This window comes from Macaca nemestrina, chromosome 11 (assembly GCF_043159975.1).
Source record: "Macaca nemestrina isolate mMacNem1 chromosome 11, mMacNem.hap1, whole genome shotgun sequence".
NCBI classification, from domain to species: Eukaryota; Metazoa; Chordata; class Mammalia; order Primates; family Cercopithecidae; genus Macaca; species Macaca nemestrina.
The window spans coordinates 135,556,539-135,578,937 of NC_092135.1; the positions used below are offsets into that span (position 1 = coordinate 135,556,539).

At 50.5% G+C, this 22,399-nt stretch overlaps 1 protein-coding gene across 11 annotated transcripts in view; it reads left to right on the forward strand.

Annotated features, from left to right (window-relative positions):
* The first annotated feature begins 285 nt into the window (after positions 1–285).
* LOC105473840 (melanophilin) overlaps positions 286–22,399 on the forward strand; it is a 66,444-nt gene continuing 44,330 nt past the window's right edge. For 6 of the 11 annotated variants that reach the window (XR_982506.3, XR_982510.3, XR_011610180.1 and 3 more), the window contains exons 1-2: positions 286–476; positions 6,461–6,594. Coding sequence is in view for 4 of the 11 variants with exons in the window: in XM_071073655.1 (XP_070929756.1) it covers positions 6,485–6,594 (110 nt within the window). In the remaining 7 variants the exon portion in view is untranslated. The remainder of the gene's footprint in view (positions 477–6,460; positions 6,595–22,399) is intronic. The other 5 variants (XR_982503.3, XR_982505.3, XR_982504.3 and 2 more) reach the window with 2 other exon arrangements.

The window sequence follows — 22,399 nt, forward strand, 5'->3', positions numbered from 1 at the left end:
TGCCCAAGGCAGGACCGCGGCGCAATGTCACCCACGCAAAGTCGCCGCAACTCACGGGAATCGCAGCTGTGTGCTGAACCTTCCCCACTCCGCCGCCCTCTTTCTCCCCAAACTGACCTGGGGGCGAGTATCCGGGGCTCTCCCCCACACTGGCGCTTCCCGCGCGGGCGCCCCAGGTGAACGTCCCGCCCTCGGCCTGGCAGGGCATCCAGAAGTGTCCGCGCTCCCGGAGCTGGGCGGAGCGGGGCGCAGCCCACGTGGTTCGGGCAGGAGGCGCCGGGACCTGGCCAGCTGCCCGCCCGCCCCGAGATCCAGGCGCGAGCCAGCCGCTCTGCGCCCCGCGCCCTGCTTGCCCCCATTATCCAGCCTTGCCCCGGCGCCCTGACCTGACGCCCTGGCCTGACGCCCTGCTTCGTCACCCTCCTTTCTCTCCCAGGTGCTGGACCAGGGACTGAGCGTCCCCCGGAGAGGGTCCGGTGAGTGCCCCGAGAAGAGGGAACAGCGGGGCTATGGTGGCACCCAGGACTGAGGGCTTAGGCTTTGGGGAGTGCGCGGTGTCGCGTACAGACCCACTGGTATGAAACCGCCCCCAGCCGCCAGCCTCCCTGCCTTGGTCCAGGCTGGTGAGGACAGCGTGTTCCCAGCCACCCAGCCTTAGTCCCCAGGCTTCACCTGGATTCTTTGAGCAGACTGGTCTGGGTGCGGGCACGGGTGGGAGTGGGGTGGTGGGGTATCCCCATTTTGGGCAAAACGGTTGGTTTTAATCGGAAGCTCCATTGCCTCCATTGCGAGTCTGCCATGCAGACTGGGCCAAGGCTGCTGATGCCACGCAGGCTGGCCCCAGGAGAAAGGCTTCCTCCCTGCCCGGGAGCTGGTCTTGCGGTGAGGAAAAGGCCGGATGATCTTGGCATGGGAGGAGGCACCCGGCTTCCTTTGGGTATCTAAAAGGCTGTTTTATTGGAATCACCTTTTGTTTGCAGACAGACTCCCTGGGCCCGCCAGGGAGTTGTGGGAAGTAGAGATATGGGAAGGGTCTGTGAGCTGTGAGCACCTGTGGGCTTCGTCCCGGCCCTGGCCCCAGGTCCCTACAGGAACTGAATCTCACTTGTAAATCCCCGAAGATTCCACAGGCTTTAACACCGCGTCCCACTGACATTAACTGGCACTGAAAACTCCACCTCACTTCCACGCAGAGCTTGGGTTGGGGCCTTTACAGGCCCTGTTTTTAGGTGGTGTGACTGGTATCTTGTTCACATATTTCTTTCTGAGGGAGTGAAATGACAGTCGGGGGAGAGCAAGGCTCCCCACAGGTGCAAAGGCCAGCGTTGCTGGGGGCTGTGAAGTTTCAGGAAAAGGCTCCTGGACTAGCCGACCACGCTGCTGACATTGATGCCTCGGGTTCAGCTGGCCTGCATCTGTCCTTAGAAACCCATCCCTCCACCTGCTCACTATTGGGACTCAGCTGACCTCAGCAAGGTCTCAGCCTTCCTGGGCCAAGCCCCTTCCCCGCCCAGGGCCGTGCTCCTCAGTATCTAAGTACCAGGCATGGGTCACTGTGCTCCTGGCCCTCACTCAGGCTCAGAGAACAGCAGCAGGTGCCTCAGAGGATTGACTGAGGACACATTTAGAGAACATGGGGCGGTGCCAGGCACACACATGGGGAGTCAGTGGGTCTTGCTGAATATGGCATGAGTGACTTGGAGAAAATTAAAACCAGCTGAATGTGTACCCAGTGAGGGGCTGGAGGTGGCGGAAGTGTCCCAGAGCCCTGTGGGCTAATGGGAAAAGTGAATTTGGTGCCTTTCAACCGCAGTGTAACAACGGCTCAAGTGAGCCTCAGTCTCAGCGGTTGGGGCAGCCTTCTAGGGCCAACCATCTTGTTCTTTTCCAAAGCAACCTCTGGAGGAACAGCCCTTGCCCCTACTCCTCCCCACTATCCTGACGCCATCACTCCCCCTCCCAATTTCAACATCCTGGCATCATCCAGGGCTGGAGAGGGCCAGAGAGGTCCTGGAGCTCAGCCATTGTCCATGGTACAGATGGAGAAACTAAGACCCTGAGAGAAGTGGCATCTGTCCCAGGCGGCCAGGCTGGCTGTGCCTGAACTGGGATGGGAACCCAGCTCCCACCTCTCAGCCCCATCCTCCCTCTGCAGCCTCACCTGGGACCCATCCTCCCTCTGCAGCCTCACCTGGGACCCATCCTCCTTCTGCAGCCTCACCTGGGACCCATCCTCCTTCTGCAGCCTCACCTGGGACCCATCCTTGCTGTAGAGACTAGCACTGAGGCTTTAGGAGCAAATGCAGAACTCATGTCCATTTATCAGTGGGGTTTACCACCAACTCCCCAGAGAACCGGGAGAGCAGAGGAGATGGCAGCTTGGTAGGCAGGTGGCTGAGGGGCAGAACAGCCTCCCAGTGCTGTTGCTGCTGGAGCCATTCCAGACCCTTGTGGCTACAGCACATATGTGCCTGGTTCACCTGTAGGGAAGGGAGTGGCCCTTCTGGGTGGAAATGTGCTCATTTAGCCACTGATGAGAGCTGGGGGTCAGTGCCTACTGATGGGCCCCGCCTACAGAAATAACCACACAGGCCAACCTGGACAGCAGCATTCGGGAAATGGCCACAAAGGATTAAGGCAGAAGGCACCACAGTTGTCATCTCTGCTACCTCCCCTTTATCAGCAAGAATAACACCCACGACACGCCTTGGCTGAGTCAGAGAGAGCATTCCTGCTGTCGTTAGCTTGCCAGTTTGTTTGCTCAGGCAAGTGATCACCCACAATCACCATTGTTCCAAGGCTCTCTGAGCAGCCAGCTGAAGAGCTACTTAAGCCAATTCTTCATGCAGGAGGAGCCCCCACCCTGATTTCCCTTCAATTTGGCCAAAAAATGAATTCAACTCTTTAATGGACACACCACTGGAATTCAGCGGTCTGGGCCTGGGATATCCATCTTATAAAACCAGCTCCACTCTCTCCTCCCTGCCTGTTAATCCCTGTGTCCCCTCCCTCTGCCCCACTATGGCTATTAAACCACTGGGTAAGGCTGGCTGTCTCCAGTGGTTAAAATATGATTGAATCTGAGCAGTGGAACAGGCACTAAAGGGAAGTGTTTTGTTCAGGAACCTCGTGAGCAGGCGTTATCTACACAGAAATGGAACAAGGAACAGATAGAGCAGGGTGGCATCTGCCCTTGCCCAACACACGCACTCTGGGAGCCCCCACCCCCACCTCACCCAGCTAGGGCAGGCACAGAGCAACCCTGCACTCCTCATGGGTCTAGCATGTTCTCTACCCTCACCTCCCTGAGCCCATGGAGGTCGAGGCTACAGTGAGCCATGATTGCACTACCACACTCCAGCCTGGGCAACAGACTGGGACCTCATCTCAAAAAACAAGAAACAAAACCAAGATTTGAAAGGGGATAGAAAGAGGGAGGGACAGGTATCCAGGCAGCCTCTAGGACATTAGTTGTGATGCACTGTGATCTTTTTATCCATTCACTTACTGGTCACCGACTGCTCTAAGAAGGTTGCAAGATAAGAAAAGCAGGTTTTTCCTTTTGTTTTGCTTTTCTTCCTCACATATCAAGATTTAAGTTTCTCAAACTGAGGCCTGGAATTTTGGCTTCTGCGTTAGGAGAAGAGAGGGAATGATAATGCCTCAGCTGATGGTCACACTGTCCATCCATTCTGAAAATAGAACGTCGGTGAATGCTCTTCTTATGATTCCTTTTTTTCAGAACTCATGAAAAATAAAAGTGAATGAACTCCAGTCATGCATCAAATAATAACTTTTTGTTCCAATTCTTTAGAAACCAGAAAGTGTGTGCTCTGCGGGAGCATCAAAAATGAGTTCCGTGGTAAGGATTTCTTGACCAGAATCTAAATCTGACTGTAAAGGAACAGAGTTTGAATGTTCCCAGGACACTGGGGCAATCTCTTCCTATATTGCAAACACTCCTCTTTACATTTGAGAATGGAAATGTTGAGGTGTGGGTGTAAAAAAAAAAAAAATTATCCTTCCCCATTTTTATGGCATAAGCCAGGGACTATTTTCGCTGACTTCCATGAGAGCTCTGTAGACATTTTTATTTTAAATGATATTTGCCCAGAAAATGTAACTTTTCATAATTAACCTCTTGCGCAATGAAATCGAAGTACGTCTCCAGCACAGGGCAAGTTTTGTTAGTATTTTTGTGCTAAACACTTCCAAATGGTCAGCAGCACTGATGGGAGATGCTTCCCAGAATTCAGAAGCAAAATTGAGTCTTTTTGGTGGTTTTGAGACTTCCTCCTGAAAGCACACAAATTGGACCGTTTCTCTGATGTTCCTGAGAAAATAGGTTCAAGTCCTCAAGGAAAACTTGTTGAAATCACGAGGTGGTTTTTAAACTTTCAGTTACTCACAACAGAACTCCCAGTCATCCAAACAAAATATTCCCCAAAGCCTCAGTGCCCAGAGCAGAGCTGGTCTGTCTATAGCTGCAGCATCTAAGGGCTGAGGGCTTCCCTGGCACAGCCTGCTGCACACCAGGGAGCTTCAGGCACAGAAAAGCAACTGCCATGTGCTGGGAACAGATAGAGTTGCTATTCTCGTGGAACTTAACAATAACTAATGGGACATCACCAACTGTTAAGGGGTATAAAGAAATGTTAAAGGGATGGGGACAGGTGAAGGAGTAAAAACCACAGGATGGTCAGGGAAGTCCTCTGTGGGGAGCATGCACAGTTTTGCAGTGTCCCAGTGTGCATGCATTGGTGGTGAGGTTCTCCCTGGTACAATTGTGCCTCCAATTTTATACCCAGCAGTAATGTCCACATCAACATGAGCTGTGAGGCCTGTATGATATTGCCATATGAAAAGCCAACAAGAAGATCTGTCATTCTCTCCTCAGCCACCATCACTGCATCACTCCCCTGCCTCACACCCATCACCCACCCGATAGGATGTACAGGTTAAAGTCCTCCGTGACTCGCCCACCACCCAAGTGAATGAGTCTCCCTTAGAGCTTTGCTACTCAGAGGGGTCTGAGGACAGCAGCATGAGCCAATTCATGTACTCGAGCTGCCTGGGGATCTTGTTCAAAGGCAGATCCTGAATGAGTAGGTCTGGGGTGGGGCCTGAGTCTACACTTCTAACAACTTCCCAGGGGATGCTGCCAGTCCCCGAACAACATTTTGAGTAGCAAGCCAGATTCTAAGGTTCCACTTATCTTGGCTTTTGGCATTTGGATTTTCCCTCTTCTGTCCTTTAGACATTGATTGGGATCAGGTCTGATGAACTTCAAAAAGGGCGTAAGATCATCTGAGGTTTGACTTCTTGGTCATCAGGTTACCTATAAACACCGCATTGCACAGTGCATTGAGTGAGGCTGCTGCTCTGCTGAGCCGCTGAGTCACACCAGATTCTCAGACAGGCACCATGACTCCTACCTGGAATCCCAGTTCTTTGGGAGGCCAAGGCAGAAGGATTGCTTGAGCCCAGGAGTTCAAGACCAGTCTGGGCTGCATAGTGAGGACCTGTTTCTAAAAGAAAAAAAAAAAAATTAAGTAAAATTTTTTAAAAATTTAATTAGATTTGCTGAGGGTGAGGCCTGGCCACTAGTCGTGTTAGGTAATCCTAATACACACCAGGCTTGAGAATCCCTGCTGGGCAGCCCCATAGCCAACCTCTCGAGTAAATAAAGCTCAGCATCCACTGCTCATCCTGCCCAGATGTTTTGTTCTCCCAAGTTGCATCGCTTTTGCCTCTCCCTGGAAATGATGTGGCTATTCCCAGCACAAGCACATCGCCCTCACAGGCATCAGGCTCATATGACCTCCCGCTGGAGCCACCCCCCACCATACACATGGCAAACCTGAACAGTCCCCCACGCCCAGAGGATAGTGAAACCTTCCAAGTGCTGTGGAGTCTCCCAACTTTTCCACCCAGTGGGTCAGTCATCTAGGCATTCCTGCCCACATGGAGCCTGCAACATCACTCTAGGAGGTCTGGGAGATGCACAGGAAACTCTGAGCTGACTGAATTTGCTGTGAAGTTTCCTCTTTTCTGTGCTGTTCCCGCTCCCAAGAAACTTAAGGCGAGAAGCCTCAGGAACCCTTCCAGGGTTTTCTGTTGCAAAGCTCAACCCTAGGCCAGGGAGAGGAGCCATGCCGCTGGATGGGGAGATCACTGACATTTATCCCACAGTGGAAAGAGAATGAGGGACCTGTAGCTGAGTGTGTTTGGGAGAGTAGGAAGAAGATCCCTTTTAAAATTCGAATGTGGGAATTTTGCATAGATTCGCTTAAATTCATTAATCTACACAAGTTTCCAGACAAGCATTAGAAAGCCATTTAACCCAAGTACAGACATGTCCCGAGAAGTCAGCAGCGTTCTGTGTCTTCTCTTACTTTGTGACTCGGTTGGCATCGGTAGGCTTCTGGGACTGATGACTTGTGATCCTCTGAAATTCCAGGTGTGACCCCAACAAGAAGCAGAAATGGGGAAGAAACTGGATCTTTCCAAGCTCACTGATGAAGAGGCCCAGCACATCTTGGAAGTTGTTCAACGAGATTTTGACCTCCGAAGGAAAGAAGAGGAACGACTAGAGTGAGTGTGCCGTGCTGAGCCCACAGAGCCCGGGGTCCCTGATTTCCCCCCAGGGCCATAATCTGGGTGCTGTCTGGGTGGGTAGATGGCCACGTGCAGGGTGAAGAGTGATGGATAGGAAGCCGGGTCTGGGACACAGCTCTTCTTTCTGGCCTTGTTTTTCTCAGTGAGGGGATCTGACTTGCCAAACTACATTCACTTGTTCTCTGAATAGTTTTATTTCAACTTGACCCAGCTTCCAGGGTGATATCTCCTAAGCCAGGTGATACTTAGGCCACATCTTTGAAGAATAGAGCAAAAAGTGATACATGGGGGGAGTCTCCATGCCATTCTGAAACACCCTGATGTTGGAATCAAGTCTTTAGGATGGAAGCTGCCCTTCTCCCTTTCTTTTCAGCAGTGCCAGGCAGCATCCCGACCTCACCATGGGAGATCCCAGCACGGTTTTGTACCACTCTGCCCAGTGACTGTGCTAAAACCCACCCATCCTTGTTCACTCCTCCTCCACTGTGCATCTTTCTCCCCTCTCTATCATCTGGGCTCCCTTATCCTTTCTTGATGTCTTTAGTGGATTGGGTCACCCTATGAGAAGGAAGCAATATGAGGGAAGTAGTTAAGCAAAAGCTGAGAGGATGCTCCCAGTGGAGGGCGGAGGGCAGAGAGCAGAGGGCAGAGGGCAGAGGGTGGAGGGCAGAGGGCAGATTGTGGAGGGCAGAGGCCAGAGAGTGGAGGGCAGAGGGCCCCACTGAAGATGGCAGGAGGGAGCCTGGTGTGCCCCAGGGAGAGCATAGGCTGGCGAGGCTGGAGTGGAGTGAATGAGGGGGCCAGGAAGAGAGGTGGTTGGAGGGCATGGGATCTGGTGCCAGTCACAGGAATCCTGTAGAGCTTCACAGGGCCTCAGCCTTCCCCTGAGTCACCACAGACCTTCGAGCAGAGCAACAGCAAGTCCTGGTTTCCGTTTCACAGCAGTGGGCTGTGAAGTGACCAGATGCACTTTGCAGGCAGAGCCAGCAAGCTTGTCCAGAGATCAGATAGGGGGTCTCCAAGGTGAGGGGGTCAAGGGCAACTTCAAGGTTGTGGCCAGAGCAACTTCGAGGACAGGGTTGAGGTCAGCTCTGCTGGGGAGGCCACAGATGGAGAGGTTTGGGGAAAATGTTTCAGGCATGTTGAAGTGACATCATGCAGGTATGTTGAGCGGGCGTTGGACACATTCACTAGTCCAGAGCTCAGAGGAGATGCTGTTATGAGAGCTTCCGAAAGGTGAAGCTTCATGTGGTGAAACAGATGAATGGTGTTTGTATTCATTTCTGGGACTGCTGCATATGTGACTTGTACAGTACAGATGTAGTTGTTTAAAACACACAGTTCTCCTGCAGTTCTGCAGGTCAGAAGTCCTAAAATCAAGGTGTCCTCAGAGCTACATTCCAGCTGGAGGCTTGAGGGAGGACCCACCTCTGGGCCTTTTCCAGGTTCTAGACGCTTCCTGGATTCCTTGGCTGCTGGCCCCTCCTCCACCTCCAAGGCCATCAGCACAACATCTAACAATGTCTCGCTCTCCCACTGCCTCTCTCTCACCCTCACCCTGTCTCACCTGTGCCTCCATGCTCACATCTCTCTCTGTCTGACTTTCTTGCCTTCCTCTTTCCCCTGTGAGGAGAGATATGGTTACATTTAGGGACTGCCCGCATCATCCAGGACCCTCTTCCCATCTCAGGATCTTTAATATCATTCCATCAATAAAGTCTCTTTTGCTATGTGAGGTGACGTTTTCACAGGTTCTTGGGACTAGAACATGAACGCCTTGGGGCGGGGCGGGGCGGGGCAGCATTGTTCAGCTGACCGCAGCATTTAAAGCTGGAAGGGAATTCGGATAGGGACCAGCCCCGGGGACTTCAGCTCCAGCATGTTGAGGAGATAAAGTGCCAAGAAAGGAGACAGAAGGAGCAGCAGAAGCGGGACTTTGGGTCCCCAGGCTGAATAGGGTCCACAACAAACCGTTAGGTGAAGCAGAACAGTTCACAAGAGCAGCACATGGAGAAGGGGGCATCCATTTGGTAGGGAGGGGCCGGGGTCAGAGCCGTGCGATCCCCCACTCTCCCTCACCCTGGACCACTGATCACCCCTGGATTTCATCACAGCGCAGGTTTCACTGCTGGCCTTTGGGGAGGGCCCATCCTGCTGGCCCTGGTACAGCCAGTACCAGCCTAGTGGCCATGGCCAGCACCAACCAACTTCTCAAAGCCTGAGCAGAGGCTGCCCACCAGCATGCAGCTGACCCCAGGGCTGCCGCCCTGTCCCCTCTACGTAGCTGACCCCAGGGCTGCCACCCTGTCCCCTCTGCGCTGGCAGGAAAATGCGGTCTCACGGGCCCTGTCTCACCCCTCCTCTCTTGAGTCTCAGATCCCCCATCTCCACATTCTGAAGTCCCTCACCCTCTCCTTCCCATTCTCTCTAAGTAAACTCAGATGTTTTCTCACTGTTTTAAGTAGGGCAAGTCTCGCTGCCTCAGCCTTGGCGTTCAGGTTGTGCCAAGGGCAGAACATCGTTCTCATTAGTAGAGCCCCCTTCCTGGTGGATCCTTCCCAGGTGCATCCTGCCCTGTCTCCAGGGCAGCCCTGGCTATTGTCAGCCCTTAGTTCAAATGGCAACTTGTAACTTCTCATTGCCTGCGTGTAGGCAAATGCAGAGAAATGAAAAGGGGAGGGAGAACCATGTTTTCCAAGGAGCAGAGGGAGGGAGCCAGGGGGGCCTGGGGTCCCAGGCAGGCACTGTCTTCCAGGGAACTGTTGAGTGGTCTGCCCTGCTCCAGTCCAGGCTTATCTGAAGTGGGTTTAGCAGAAACTCCCACATGTTTCCTGTCTGTGGCTCACCCACTTCTGACACCCATCTTTCCTTATTTCATGTTCTTTTCATCATTTCACATTGCAAAGAAGGGACGCACCCAGGTCACCTTGCATAACTCTTGGAACGGACGCACCCGGGTCACCTCTCAGTGCTCTTAGGAACGGACGCACCTGGGTCACCTCTCAGTGCTCTTAGGAAGGGACTTTTGTAAGCACATGGGTTCTGCTGACCCTGCCTGGGGGGCCGCTGGTGGCCAGTTGGCTGCAGCTGGGGTCACATTGTTCATTCTGTACCTGAGGCCGTTTGCCCAGAATGAGCCAGTGGGGGGCCGTGTCATGGGCCCACTCTGCTGTGTCTTCTCAGCCTGTTATGTGATTAGGGGGTGGGCTTGTTACATCCCCAAATGCCTTCCGATGGGAAGGGGCCACATGAGCGTAGAGTACCGTGTTGAAAATGTCCATGTGCAGAGAGGCAGTGCTATGGAAAGCCTGTGTCAAGGTCGTGTTAGGTCGAGAATACTGAAGCCCCAAGTGGCCTTGCTATGATGGTTCTTACTATGAGAATACATTTCAGCGGGTGACACATTTGGGAGGCAAAGAATCGTATAAACCAGAGGTCCCCAGCCTTTTTGCCACCAGAGACCGGTTTCATAGAAGACAATTTTTCCGCAGATGTGGGGATCGGCGGGGGGAGGAGTCTGGGGCAGGGTTGGGGATGGTTTCGGGATGAAGCTGTTCTGCCTCGTTCTCATTCTCATAAGGAGCACACAGACTAGATCCCTCGCAGGCACAGTTCACAATAGAGAACTACAGGAGCTCCATGAGAATCTAAGCTGCCACTGACCTGGCAGGAGGCGGAGCTCAGGCGGGAAATGCTCTGTTATCCGCCACTCACCTCCTGCCATGCAATCTGGCTCCTCACAGGCCAGGGACCCCTACTGGGCCACGGCCGGGGCTTGGGGACCCCTGATGTAAACAGCGTGGAGGTAAAGGTAGTTAAGAGGTTTTTGAGTTTCTTATTGTTTCATTTGTGCTTGTGTTTTGTTGACTGCCCTATTGGTTAAATATGTCACTAAAAGGAGATCTGCCTCAACCTATGAGAGGCCTTTTCACAGGTGCCTCATGAGCCCGAAGGAGTGGCAGGGCCCTGGCGTGTGGGCACGCGTCATGTGCTGGTGCCGTGAGCACCGCAAGGTCAAAACACACCTTGCAGTGTGCTCTGCTCAAACCAAGCAGTGTGGAGCCTCAGCGAGGCTACAGAGCAAACAAGCATAGAATAAAGGCTCTAGTTCTTAGCACCAAAATTGGTTCTGCAGAGGAGTTGCCGAAAATACCAGAAATCCACAATGAAACGGAAGATAACTTTTCCAATAATGAACCTCCTTCTTCCCCGTCTTTCATCATTGTTAATCTGTGCGTTTAATCAATTTCAACATGAACAGTCATCTGTGTGCTCCCACCACGGAATCCCGTTCTCTGTAGCGTCTCTCTGGGTGACATCCTCAGGGTCCTCATGTCTGTTCCCGGTCACCGAGTCTTAAATATCTGAATCAGCAAGAGGCTGGATGAAGAAACTGGTGCCCAAGGGACCACTCAGTGGGTGGCAGTAACACATGTAGCAATTTGGGAACCTTCCAGCAGTTTCCAGTGTGTCTCATATACTCTGAGGGGGATGACCGTGGGCGAGGCCCAGCCCGAGGAAACCCAAGGCCACTGATAGGATAGAGGAGAGAACAGGGGTGGGGGAATTGTGAAACCAAGAAACACACCCAGTCATTGCTTGGAAAGAGCTTCACTGCCCCAAATATGCATCAGGGGAACACCATGTGCAGACTCAAGGCCAGCACCGCAGACACAAGTTTGCCAGGGGGGTTGATTTGCTTAAGAGCCAATTCACTTAATGCACCAGTTATCAAACCAAAGAAAATGCATTTCTTTTAACATTCTTACAATTAGCAGATGTGTGTCAGATGGATTCCTGCTCAGTATTTCTCCCCAGATGTGAGCATCAATCGCATTGAAGGATGCTGGGCAGGGTCTGGAGGTGATGCCTGCACCTTTTCCCACAGTGTCAGAACAACACAACTTTGATTTCTCCTCTGTCAAAGCAGGGACAAACAAGCTGGTCCAGATCCCTGATATGCTGGAGGAAGGAGGGCACATGACCTTGAGACCCCCATGACCAGAGTACTGTCCTCAAGCCGCGGAAGCTCCTGCTCCCTTGGCCAGGCCTGCCCCTCCCTCCATGCCGTGCTGTGGACCTTCAGAGATGCACACCCCTGACAAGGCTCTCCTTGCTGGCCCTTAGGAGGGATCGGTGAGAAGCAAGGGGAAGCCAGCACGTCTTGATCTAGCCCAGGCAGTTATACTCTCTCCCTGAAGTCGCCTGTGCCACTAGGGATTTGGGAATGGGCTGTTTGCCATGTAGAGTGGGAGGGCGGTTCCTGCCTCCCACAAGGACACAGTGCTGTGCACCATGGAATCAAAAACTGGAAGATGCACAAAATTAGGATGTTAGCACCATTGGCATCAGACAAGCATTATAGGATAGATTTGACTTAACATCTACATCCTGTCCCAGGAGCTGCCCAATCAGCAGCCCCTTCTCAGCCTTTGTCCCTCCCAACTCTGCCCTCTCGACCCTCTGTTTGTCCTGGGTGTTCCTTTCCCCACACTCTCTTGACCTTTCTCTGTGGTTAGTTTGAAGCTTCCTCTTTTTCCTGCTGGCCCATTATTGGAATAAATTGCCAATGACAGATCTTCTTAGAGGGTTTGGATCCATATGTTTTCATGGACGGATCTTTCAAATGGTCAAAGAACAAATAAATCCTGTGTGATTTAAACTGCTTCATACCAGAGTGTTCACTAGCCTCGCCCTGATACCTCATATTGATGAAGATAAAGAAAAAAAAAAAATACAGCCCAGTTAAATCATCATATAAATAGACCTAAGGCTGCACTGTCCAGGACAGAAGCTGCTAGCCACTCGTGGCTATTAAAATTAATTATAATTAAATAAAATAAAATTATAATTAAATAAAATTTAGCTCTTCAGTCTTATCAGTCACATTGCAGGTTTTTGATGGCCACACGTGGGTAGTGGCCACCATATCCGATCTTTGCAGAGGCCAATTTGGAATAAGGTAGCAAAAGTCTTAAAAGTATGCTCACCCATTGAGCCAACAGGTCCTCTGCTGAAAGTCATCATAAGGAGAGAATCAGACAAGGGTTACAGGAGAGAAGAATTAGAAAGACCCTAATGTCCAAATGTTCAGGCTTTGGTTAAATACCAAATTTAACAACGGATTTAAGAATGGGTTGCTCAGCACCCAATAAAAATAATGCTATAGAAATAAATTGACATTAATAGTTCACAAGACATTGTCCAGTAGAAAAAGCAAGTTGTGAACATGTAATTTTATCCCATTTTACTTTTGTTTTGTTTTGTTTTTTGAGACAAGGTCTTGCTCTGTTACCCAGGTTGGAGTACAATGGCATGATCATGGCTCACTGCAGCCGCGACGTCCCGGGCTCAAGCAATTCTCCCACCTCAGTCTCCCGAGTGGCTGAGACTACAGGCGTGCACCACTACACCTAGCTAATTTTTTAAATTTTTTGTAGAGATAGGGTCTCTCTATGTTGTCCAGGCTTGTCTTGAACTCCTGGGCTCAAGTGATCCTCCCACTCTGACCTCCCAAAGTGCTGGGATTACAGATGTGAGCCCCTACACTTAGCCACATTTTATTTTTTAAAAAATACATAGAAAAATCCAATAATAGCAGCAGAAGCTCAGCACTCATTGAGCCCTCTCTGGAAGTGGCTCTACGTCGTGTGTTGGAGTCTAGCCCCTTCTCTGTCTCCTTTGCTGGAACCTCTTGGACTCCTTCAATACTCCCTTTTGGAGGGTCAAGGGCCCTGGCCCAACGCTCTTCTCTGCTCTGTGTCACTCACTTCTCCAGTGACCTTGTCCAACCCCAAGGTTTTAAATGAGTTCCAGACCAGCACTGCCTGATGGAACTTTCTGCAGTGATGGAAATGTTCGTATCTGCAAGCCCCATGTGGCAGCCACCAGCCATCCAAGGCTATGGAACACTAGAAGTGTGGCTAATGCAACCAGAGAACCAAAGTTTTAATTGTGTTCAATTTTAATTAATTTAAACGTAAATGGCTGCATGTGCCCTAGCAGCTAGGGGCTACTATAGCGGCTAGACAACACATCTAAACAATGAGTCCCAAGTTTACACCCACATCAGAGATGTGTCCTCTGAACTCTGACTTTTGTAGACAAAGGCCTGCAAGACACTGCAGCCAGAGTGTCCCACTGGCATCTCTGTCCCAGCATATCTAGAACAGAAGTTGTGATTTCTCCTCCACCTCCAAGCACCCCATCCCCATCTTGGACGCAGGCTGGTTGCCAAAGTGAAGTTCCCAGGACTCGTGGCTGTCTCTGCTCCTTCCCTCTCACCCCACACTTAGCCAGCCCCATGGCTCAACCAATACAGCCACTGCTCACCACTCTTAATGCCGGCCTCAGGTCACGCCACACTGTCTTCCTTGTGGACATCACAGGAATCCACCCCCCACACACACACTCACTCTTCTCTTCCTCCACCCTCACTGTCTTGTTGTCCATTCTCCCCACGTCCCCCAGACTCATGCCTTAAAAATGTAGATCAAGTCATCACAACCCCCACAGAGCTTCCGTCACATTTATGATGAAATTCACCCTCCTCACTCCTGCTCACCGTGGGACCTCACTCCCTCCTCCATTTCCTCCTTAGCCCTTCTCCAGTACCCAGTGAGTCATTTCCTTGTTAGTGTCTTATCCCTGCGGGCATCTAAGTCCCATGAGGGCTCTATTGCATTGGCTGCTGTGTCACCAGCCCCCAGCACCATACTGACTATGACCGACTCCACAGCTCTCTGGGTTCATGTTGGATCATGACCTCTTTCAGCTTCATCTCTGTTGTCTCCTTTAACCCTGAGACACCCCTGTGGTGTGGTTACTTTTACTGTCACCATGCACAGGTGAGAAACTGAGGCTGAGGCAGGTTACCCAGCTGTGATGAATATCTGGTAAATGTTTACTTTTAGCATTTACAGGTTTGCCTGCAGTGAGTGATAGCTTGCTGTGTTTTGGTGTATTGTATTATTGTTCCTCTCATCTCCTTTTTCCCTCATAAATATATATTACATCTAAAATAATTCACTCTAGGCCAGGCAGTGGCTCACATCTGTAATCCCAGCACTTTGAGAGGCCGAGGAGGGTGGATTACCTGAGGTCAGGAGTTCAAAGCCAGCCTGGCCAACATAGTGAAACCACGTCTCTACCAAAAAAAAAATACAAAAAATTAGCCAGGCATGGTGGCAGGCACCTGTAATTCCAGCTACTCAGGAGGCCAAGGCACAAGAATCTCTTAAACCCGGGAGGCGGAGGTTGCAGTGAGCTGAGATTGTGCCACTGCACTCCAGCCTGGGCAACAGAGCAAGACTCCGTTTCAAAAAAATAAATAAATAAAAAATAAAAATAGGCCAGGCGCAGTGGCTGATGCCTGTAATCCCAGCACTTTGGGAGACAAAGGTGAGTGGATCACCTGAGGTCAGGAGTTTGAGACCAGCCTGGCCAACATGGTGAAACCCCATCTCTACTAAAAATACAAAAATTAGCCAGGCGTGGTGGCACTTGCCTGTAATCCCAGCTACTCAGGAGGCTGAGGCAGGAAAATTGCTTGAACCTGGGAGGCGGAAGTTGCAGTAAGCTGAGATCGTACCACTGCACTCCTCAAAAAAAAAAAAAAAAAAAAGTAATAATAATATTAATAAATATATAAAATAATTAGCTCTAATTCCTTAAATATCTGATGTGTGTTCAAACTTTTCCGCTCATCTCCCAATAAGGTCCAGACCTTACATTGCTTGCTGTATCTTTTAAGTCTTTTTGAATCATTAAGATCTCTTTTCAGCTCTCTCTTTTTTTTCTTTGAAGCTTATGTGTAGAAGAAAGCTAGCTGTTTACTTTTGTGGAATTTTTCACAGTCCAGAGTTAGCTGAGGATATCCTCGTGATGTTTGCACAAAAGTTCCATCATCCCTGTTTTCCTGTAAGCTGGTGGTGAGCTCCACAGAAGTGGTCCTCTGAGTGCTCTCGTCTTGAGTGTTTTAGATTCATTCGTGTCACTTGGGTATTAAGAAGGTTTTAAGAGTACAGAAAAGATTATCACGTGTTATTATTTTTTATTGTTCTACAAATACAAAGTAGGGCCAAAGTAAACTTTCTTGAAGGGAACATTGGATAAGAGTTATACCTTTTTAACTCCCTCTGTCCCCAGAAGAGCCCAGAACTTCTTGGGCACCCATCCCTGTCCTGGGCCCAAGGGGCCTGGGGCTGTGCACAAAAGGAACAGGCCTCCACCTAGGCACCCTGGAGCTTGCATTGGTGCTGATTTGTGTCTTGCTTTGTATCATGCTTGTATCAAATTCTTCCAGTAACTGCTTTCTGCATTTGTTAGGGTAGCCCCTCAGCTGTGGTTATGGTAGAAATTAATGGATATTCCCCAAACCCAGGAAGAACTAGGAGACCATGCATAGCCAGACTTGGGTGACTCATGCCCTGGGGGAAAGGCTGAAGCCCAAACGGAACACCCTGTTTTAAAGGACACAGCCTACAAATCAAATATTAGGCCTGCCAACCTGCCCTGGAAAGGCAAATAGGTGGTGACGTGGATCTGTGATCTCTGCAAACAGAGGAGGTTCCTGAGAGAATCTGTGAAGGGTCTCCCAGTATGAGACATGGGCAAACCATGGCTTGCTTTAAAAAAAAATTTTTTTTTTGGCCAGGCTCTGTGGCTCACACCTGTAACCCTAGCACTTTGGGAGGCTGAGCCAGATGGATCACCTGAGGTCAGGAGTTCAAGACCAGCCTGGTCAGCATGGCGAAACCCCATCTCTACTAAAAATACAAAAATTAGCCAGCCATGATGGCAGGCGCCTGTCATCTCAGCTACTCAGGAGGTTGAGGCAGGAGAATCGCTTGAACCTGGGGGGCAAAGGTTGCAGTCAGCCGAGGTCACACCACTTCAGTCCAGCCTGGGCGGCAGAGCAAATTTCCATCTCAAAAATTAATTAATTAATTAATAATAAAAATAAATTTTTTTGATAATAAGGAATTTGAAATCACCCTTAACCGAACTAGTTGGAATCACTGACACAGGCAGCTCTAGAGACGAAAAAAAGAGGGGCTAAAACAGGGAATCTGCTTCCAAGGCAGGGCCTGGAGGGGAACGTTGGTCTGAGATGTTTTATGAGATTCTCTGAGGCTCTGTCTCTCAGTGCCTGCCGTTCTCACATCAACACTCACTTCCTCTTCATCGTTTTTATCGTCATCTTGGCCTTCTCCTTTAGTGAGTTTCCAGGTCCCTCGTGGTCATTCCTGACATGCGTTCCCAGGATCGGGAGCCTGGCTCCCTGGCACTGCTTCTCAGCAATGCCTGCCATCTTTCCATCCTCTGCCAGCTGTTAGCCCTAACGTGAGGTTTACTTTGGTTGCTGCACTTTCAGTCATTTGGCCCCTCAATCCCGTGACTCACTGGGTCTTTTGTGCTCCAGCCCCCAACTCAGGGTCACCCTCGGGAATCATTTTTCCATCACCTGGTGTCTGTCTTCAGGCTATTTTCTCAGGCATGGCATGCAGTGTGGATTTTGTCTTTGAGGATCTCTGTTCCACTCGGCTGGGAGTGCAATCTGAGCTCACACACTTTCCCCTGCAGGCTGTGGGGATGCTGCTACCGGTGGTAAGCAGAATCATCCCCCACAAAAAAGATGTCCACGTCCCAATCCCCAGAACCTGTGAATTCCTCAGGCTATACAACATTTTAGGCTGCCCACCTGCTGGCCTGGACCTGGGAGATGATCCCAGGTTCCCTGGGTGGGCCCAATGTCATCACAGGGGCCTTGAAAACAGAAGGGATGGCTGATTTTGAAGATGGAGAAAGGGGCCAGGAGCCCACACACCTGATGCCCTCAAGAAGCTGACCTGCCAGAAAGCAGATTCTCCCCTGGGGGCTCCAGGAGGGGCCACAGTCCTGCCAACACCTTGATGTTAGCTCAGTGAATCCTGAGTCAAAATTCTGCCCTCCAGAGCTGTCAGGTAATGCATTTGCATTTTTTATTGTGTTTCTTTTATTTTATTTTGTTTTTTGAAGTGGAGTTTTGCTTTTATTGCCCAGGCTGGAGGGCAGTGGCACGATCTCAGCTCACTGCAACCTCCACTTCCTGGGTTTAAGCGATTCTTCTGTCTCAGCCTCCCAAGTAGCTGGGATTACAGGTGCCCGCCACCACACCGGCCTAATTTTTTGTATTTTTAGTAGAGATGGGGATTCACCATGTTGGCCAGGTTGGTCTTGAACTCCTGACCTCAGGTGATCTACCCACCTTGGCCTCCCAAAGTGCTGGGATTACAGGTGTGTGCCACCGCACCTGGCCAGCATTTGCATTGTTTTAAGCCATGGAGTTGGTGGAGCTCTGAAACGGCAGCAGTAGGACAGGAGCCACTGCCCCACGGCCAGCCCTCAGCCTTGCAGAAGGGGCCCCTGCATGGCCTCCACCCCGTTAGAGGTCGCTGGTTTTTTCCACCATGCTGGTGGGGGTTTTGCCCACCCTGGAACCGAGCAGTCTTGTCAGTCTGCGTAGGCATCTCCTACCATCCAGTGACCCCTCTAATCTGAAGACCCAGCTCTTTCTTTGTTTCTTCTCTCTGGTTGGGAGAGTTTTCCTGTGTTGTTAAGGTGATGGCTGCCTCGGTGGCATGGTCAAAAACTCACTCATGCCCAACCAAGCTGTGCGAAGGAAATGCAGGTCTTTTACTTCCCATCTGCTCCTGCTCGTGAGGCCCCACCCCTTGAGCAGCAAGACAGTGCAGGCTTCAGGGCTTCCGATCTCCCACACTGTACTCACTTACCGGGTCTCTGTTCCTGGCTCAGCTTCTCTTCCAGAGCTCCCCGCAATGCCACTTCTACTCCCTAACCCCTGCTTTTGGCCAGGCCAGAAGCTGGGCCTTGGGAGAAGGGCTCATGACCCTCCCGGTGGCCGGGTTGTTGGGGTCTGCACTCCACACACTGTCCCCACCTCCTTGCTGGTCCTGATGCAGAGTGGAGGGCAGGTCGGCTTGCAGGATGGGGCCGCTGGTTGGTATGTGAAGGGTACTGGCTGGGCACCAAGATGCGGATGGCACCCACCACTGAGACCCGGATCCCAGCCACATATCCACGTGCTGTGGCCTCTTCCACCAACCCCAAGCTTCTGCCAGTCCCCTGGCTGCTCCTCATCTCATGCAGTCCTGCTGGAGCGTGGTCTAAGGACCACGGGGATGTGGATTCCCCAACACCCCAGCACCCAATGCAGGTGGAGGCCTGCAGGACCCTTCGTGCAGTCTCCTCCCCGGCCTGTGTGCTGGACCTTGGGGACAGCCATAGTGGGAGCCTCCCCTTGCTGTGCCTGCGGGGGTAGCCACCAGCCCTGCCATCCTGGGCTCTCTCCAGTATTCCTGCATGTTGCCACTACACCCCTGTCTGGATTCCACCCCAAGAGGGGCAGAGCAGGGCACGGGTCTTCATGCTGCTTGGCTCGCCTCGCCTGTCCAGACCCCGTCATAGAAACGGCCTTTCCTTCCTCTTCTCATCCTGGAAGCGTTTTTCTTCCCTTGTATGCGCCCTTTCCTCAGAGGCTGCTGGGCCTCCCTTGAGGACAGGAGTCTCCCCTCAGCTCTGTTCTGCCCCACCAGTCACAGCTCTGGCTGCATGTCCCAGGGCCCCCCGGAGGTGGGACTGCAGAGGACAGTAGTGTGGGTCCCCTGCCCTGAGGACAAGGACAGTACTTCCCTTCCACCCCACGCATCCCCGTCTCCGGGGCTCTGTCTCAGCCAGAGGCTCACTTTCTCTGCCTTTGCCATCACCTCCCCACTCTCTCCCATCGCTTAGTCCCTTTTCTCCGCATTCTGGGAGGGGGAGCAAACTTGACTTCGAAATCAGCGGTTCTCAAACCTTTGGGCCTCAGGACCCCTTCACATTTCCTAAATTAGTGAGAACCCCAAAGAGTTTTATTCACATGAATCATATCTATTAATATTTACCACATCAGAAATTAAAACTGGGAGTTAAAAATATTTATTTATTCACTCATTTAAAATAACTGTAAACCCCCTATATGTTACCATAAATATAGTTTTTACAAAAAATGAGATTTTCCCAAAATAAGAGTGTGAATCAGGTCAGTGGTGTTGTTCTGTTTTTGCAAATCTCTTTAATGTCTGTGTAGCAGGACAAGCTGCAGACAAGAACCCCTTAGACACCAAATTGTAGAAGGAAAGGGCTTTATTCAGCTGGGAGCATTGGCAGACTCATGTCTCCAAAAACCGAGCTCCCCGAATAAGCAATTCCCGTCCCTTTGAAGGACTCACAACTCTAAGGGGGTCCATGTGAGAGGGTTGTGATGGATTGAGCAAGCAGGGGGTACATGACTGGGGACTGCATGCACCTGCACCTGTAATTAGAATGGAACAGAACAGGACAGGGATTTTCACAGTGCTTTTCCATACAATGTCTGGAATCTATAGATAACATAACCGGTTAGGTCAGGAGTCGATCTGTAACTACCAGGCCCAGGGCACGGCTCCGGGCTGTCTGCCTGTGGATTCATTTCTGCCTTTTAGTTTTTACTTCTTCTTTCTTCAGAGGCAGAAATTGGGCATAAGACAATGTGAGGGGTGGGCTCCTCCCTTATCTGGAACAATAGAAGACAGCTGAATTCTCTACTTGCTTCTGCATTCAGTGGGTGATAACACATTTTCTGGGCTGTAGTATTTGAAGAAAATCTAGGCTCACACAGATATATAATTGAAAAAATGAGTGTTAGCCTTTGCAGATGATAATTAACATTACATGTTGTTACAGCATGAAAACCCGGCAGTTGGAGTTGGTAGTTTTTTGTTGTTGTTGGATTTTTTTTTTTTTTTTTAGGCAAAGTCTTGCTCTGCCACCCAGGATGGAGTGCAGTGGTGCAATCTCAGCTCACTGCAACCTCTGCCTCCCACGTTCAAGTGATTCTCCTGCCTCAGCCTCCTGAGTAGCTGTCACTACAGGTGTGTGCCACCACGCCTCGCTAATTTTTGCATTTTTAGTAGAGACAGGGTTTCACCATGTTGGCCAGGCTAGTCTTGAGCTCCTGACCTCAGGTCATCCACCTGCCTCGGCCTCTCAAACTGCTGGAATTACAGGCGTGAGCCACCGCGCCCAGATAGTTGGTAGTTTCTTAAAGGTTAGTTGTGATGTGGAATCTGAAGCCACATTAATGAACTTTTCCTTTCTTGTTTGTTAAAATCCATTGGTCTTTCTTGCACTTGAGGTGGATTTTCTACCCCTGTGTGATTTTTGCAACACTGTGCATTAATCATTTGGAAGACTCTGGCTCACTGAGTTATGCAGACTTCTCAAATGTTGACACATTTCATATGCATCCCAAAAGAGAACCACTTCTGTTACTCTCACCAGCGATCTCATCAAAAGTCTCCTGGTGTTGGAAACTGTCAAGCTCACAGCAGGCGATATATGTTTTCCAAAATTCTACTTTGTGCTTGAAAGCTTCCGTTTCATTACTGGCAATAAATACTGTCACTTCTTTTCCTTGAAGTGCGAGTCGCACTTTGTTCATTTTTGAGAAAATATCTGCCACGCACCCAAGTCGAAACAGTTCATCTCCCCGTTGTTCTCTCAAGTGAAAATGGTATTTCATAAGAAAAGTTTCTAGCTTAGGTTGCAATCTGAACAATTGCCCAATCCTGTTGACAGAAATACCTGTCACCTTCAATATGCAGCTGTAGAGCTTCCCGTCCTCCTCCAATCCCGTCCTCCTCCAATCCCGTCCTCCTCCAATCCCATCCTCCTCCAATCCCGTCCTCCTCCAAGCTCATCAGGCGGAATACTCAAAAGACATGGACGGGGGCCACAGTTCAAAAAGACTCATAACTTTTAGTGTTTCATCAAGGTGATTCTTAAATGCAACTGTTTTTTCCTTCTCATTTCTATTTCTTTTTCTTTTTCTTTTTCTTTTTTTTTTTTTTTTTTTTTGAGACAGAGTCTCACTCTGTCACCCAGCCTGGAGTGCAATAGTACAATCTCGGCTCACTGCAACCTCTGCTTCCCTGGTTCCAGCAACTCTCCTGCCTCAGCCTCCCGAGTAGCAGGGATTACAGGGGTGCACCACGTGTGCCTGGCTAATTTTTGTGTTTTTAATAGAGACGGGGTTTCACCATGTTGGCCAGCTGGTCTTGAACTCCTGACCTCAGGTGATCCGCCTGCCTCAACCTCCCAAAGTGATGGGATTACAGGCGTGAGCCACTGTGCCCAGCTCCTTTCTTTTTTGATGAAGGATACAGTGACTGCCGGTGCTGTCGGGCCCACTGCCCTGACTCGTGCTAAAGCCCCAGCAGTTTATCCACCATTGTTTTTACACCTTCAGTGCAGGCGTCGAAGAGCAAAGAAAAGGCAAATGATGTCTTAGCATTATTACAAAAATAGCCTTGCCCTTGTGACCCACCCCCTAAAGGATCTTAGGAACCTCCAGAGGAGAGGCCCCTGGACCACACTTTGAAGACCACTATTGGAAATCATGGAATCTAATATTCCACGGTAGAAGTTGTGCCCATTGCCCCCTCCATTGTGGGTTGTGATTCCTCACCACCTCCATCTTAACCGGTTCTTCTCCATCTCCACCAGCATAGCCGGTGGTGCTCCCGTCTCAGCCTGATTTCCTCCCGTGTCTCCTCTGTCCCTCTCGTTGAGACTATACGTACTTGCTTATGCCCCATTCAGCACGCCAAGCTGACTTGTTTCAAGTCTGTTTCTGATGGTAAGTCACATTCAGGAGGGTCTTTTATTCCTGAAGCTAACTTTAACTTGGAGCCACGTGCCT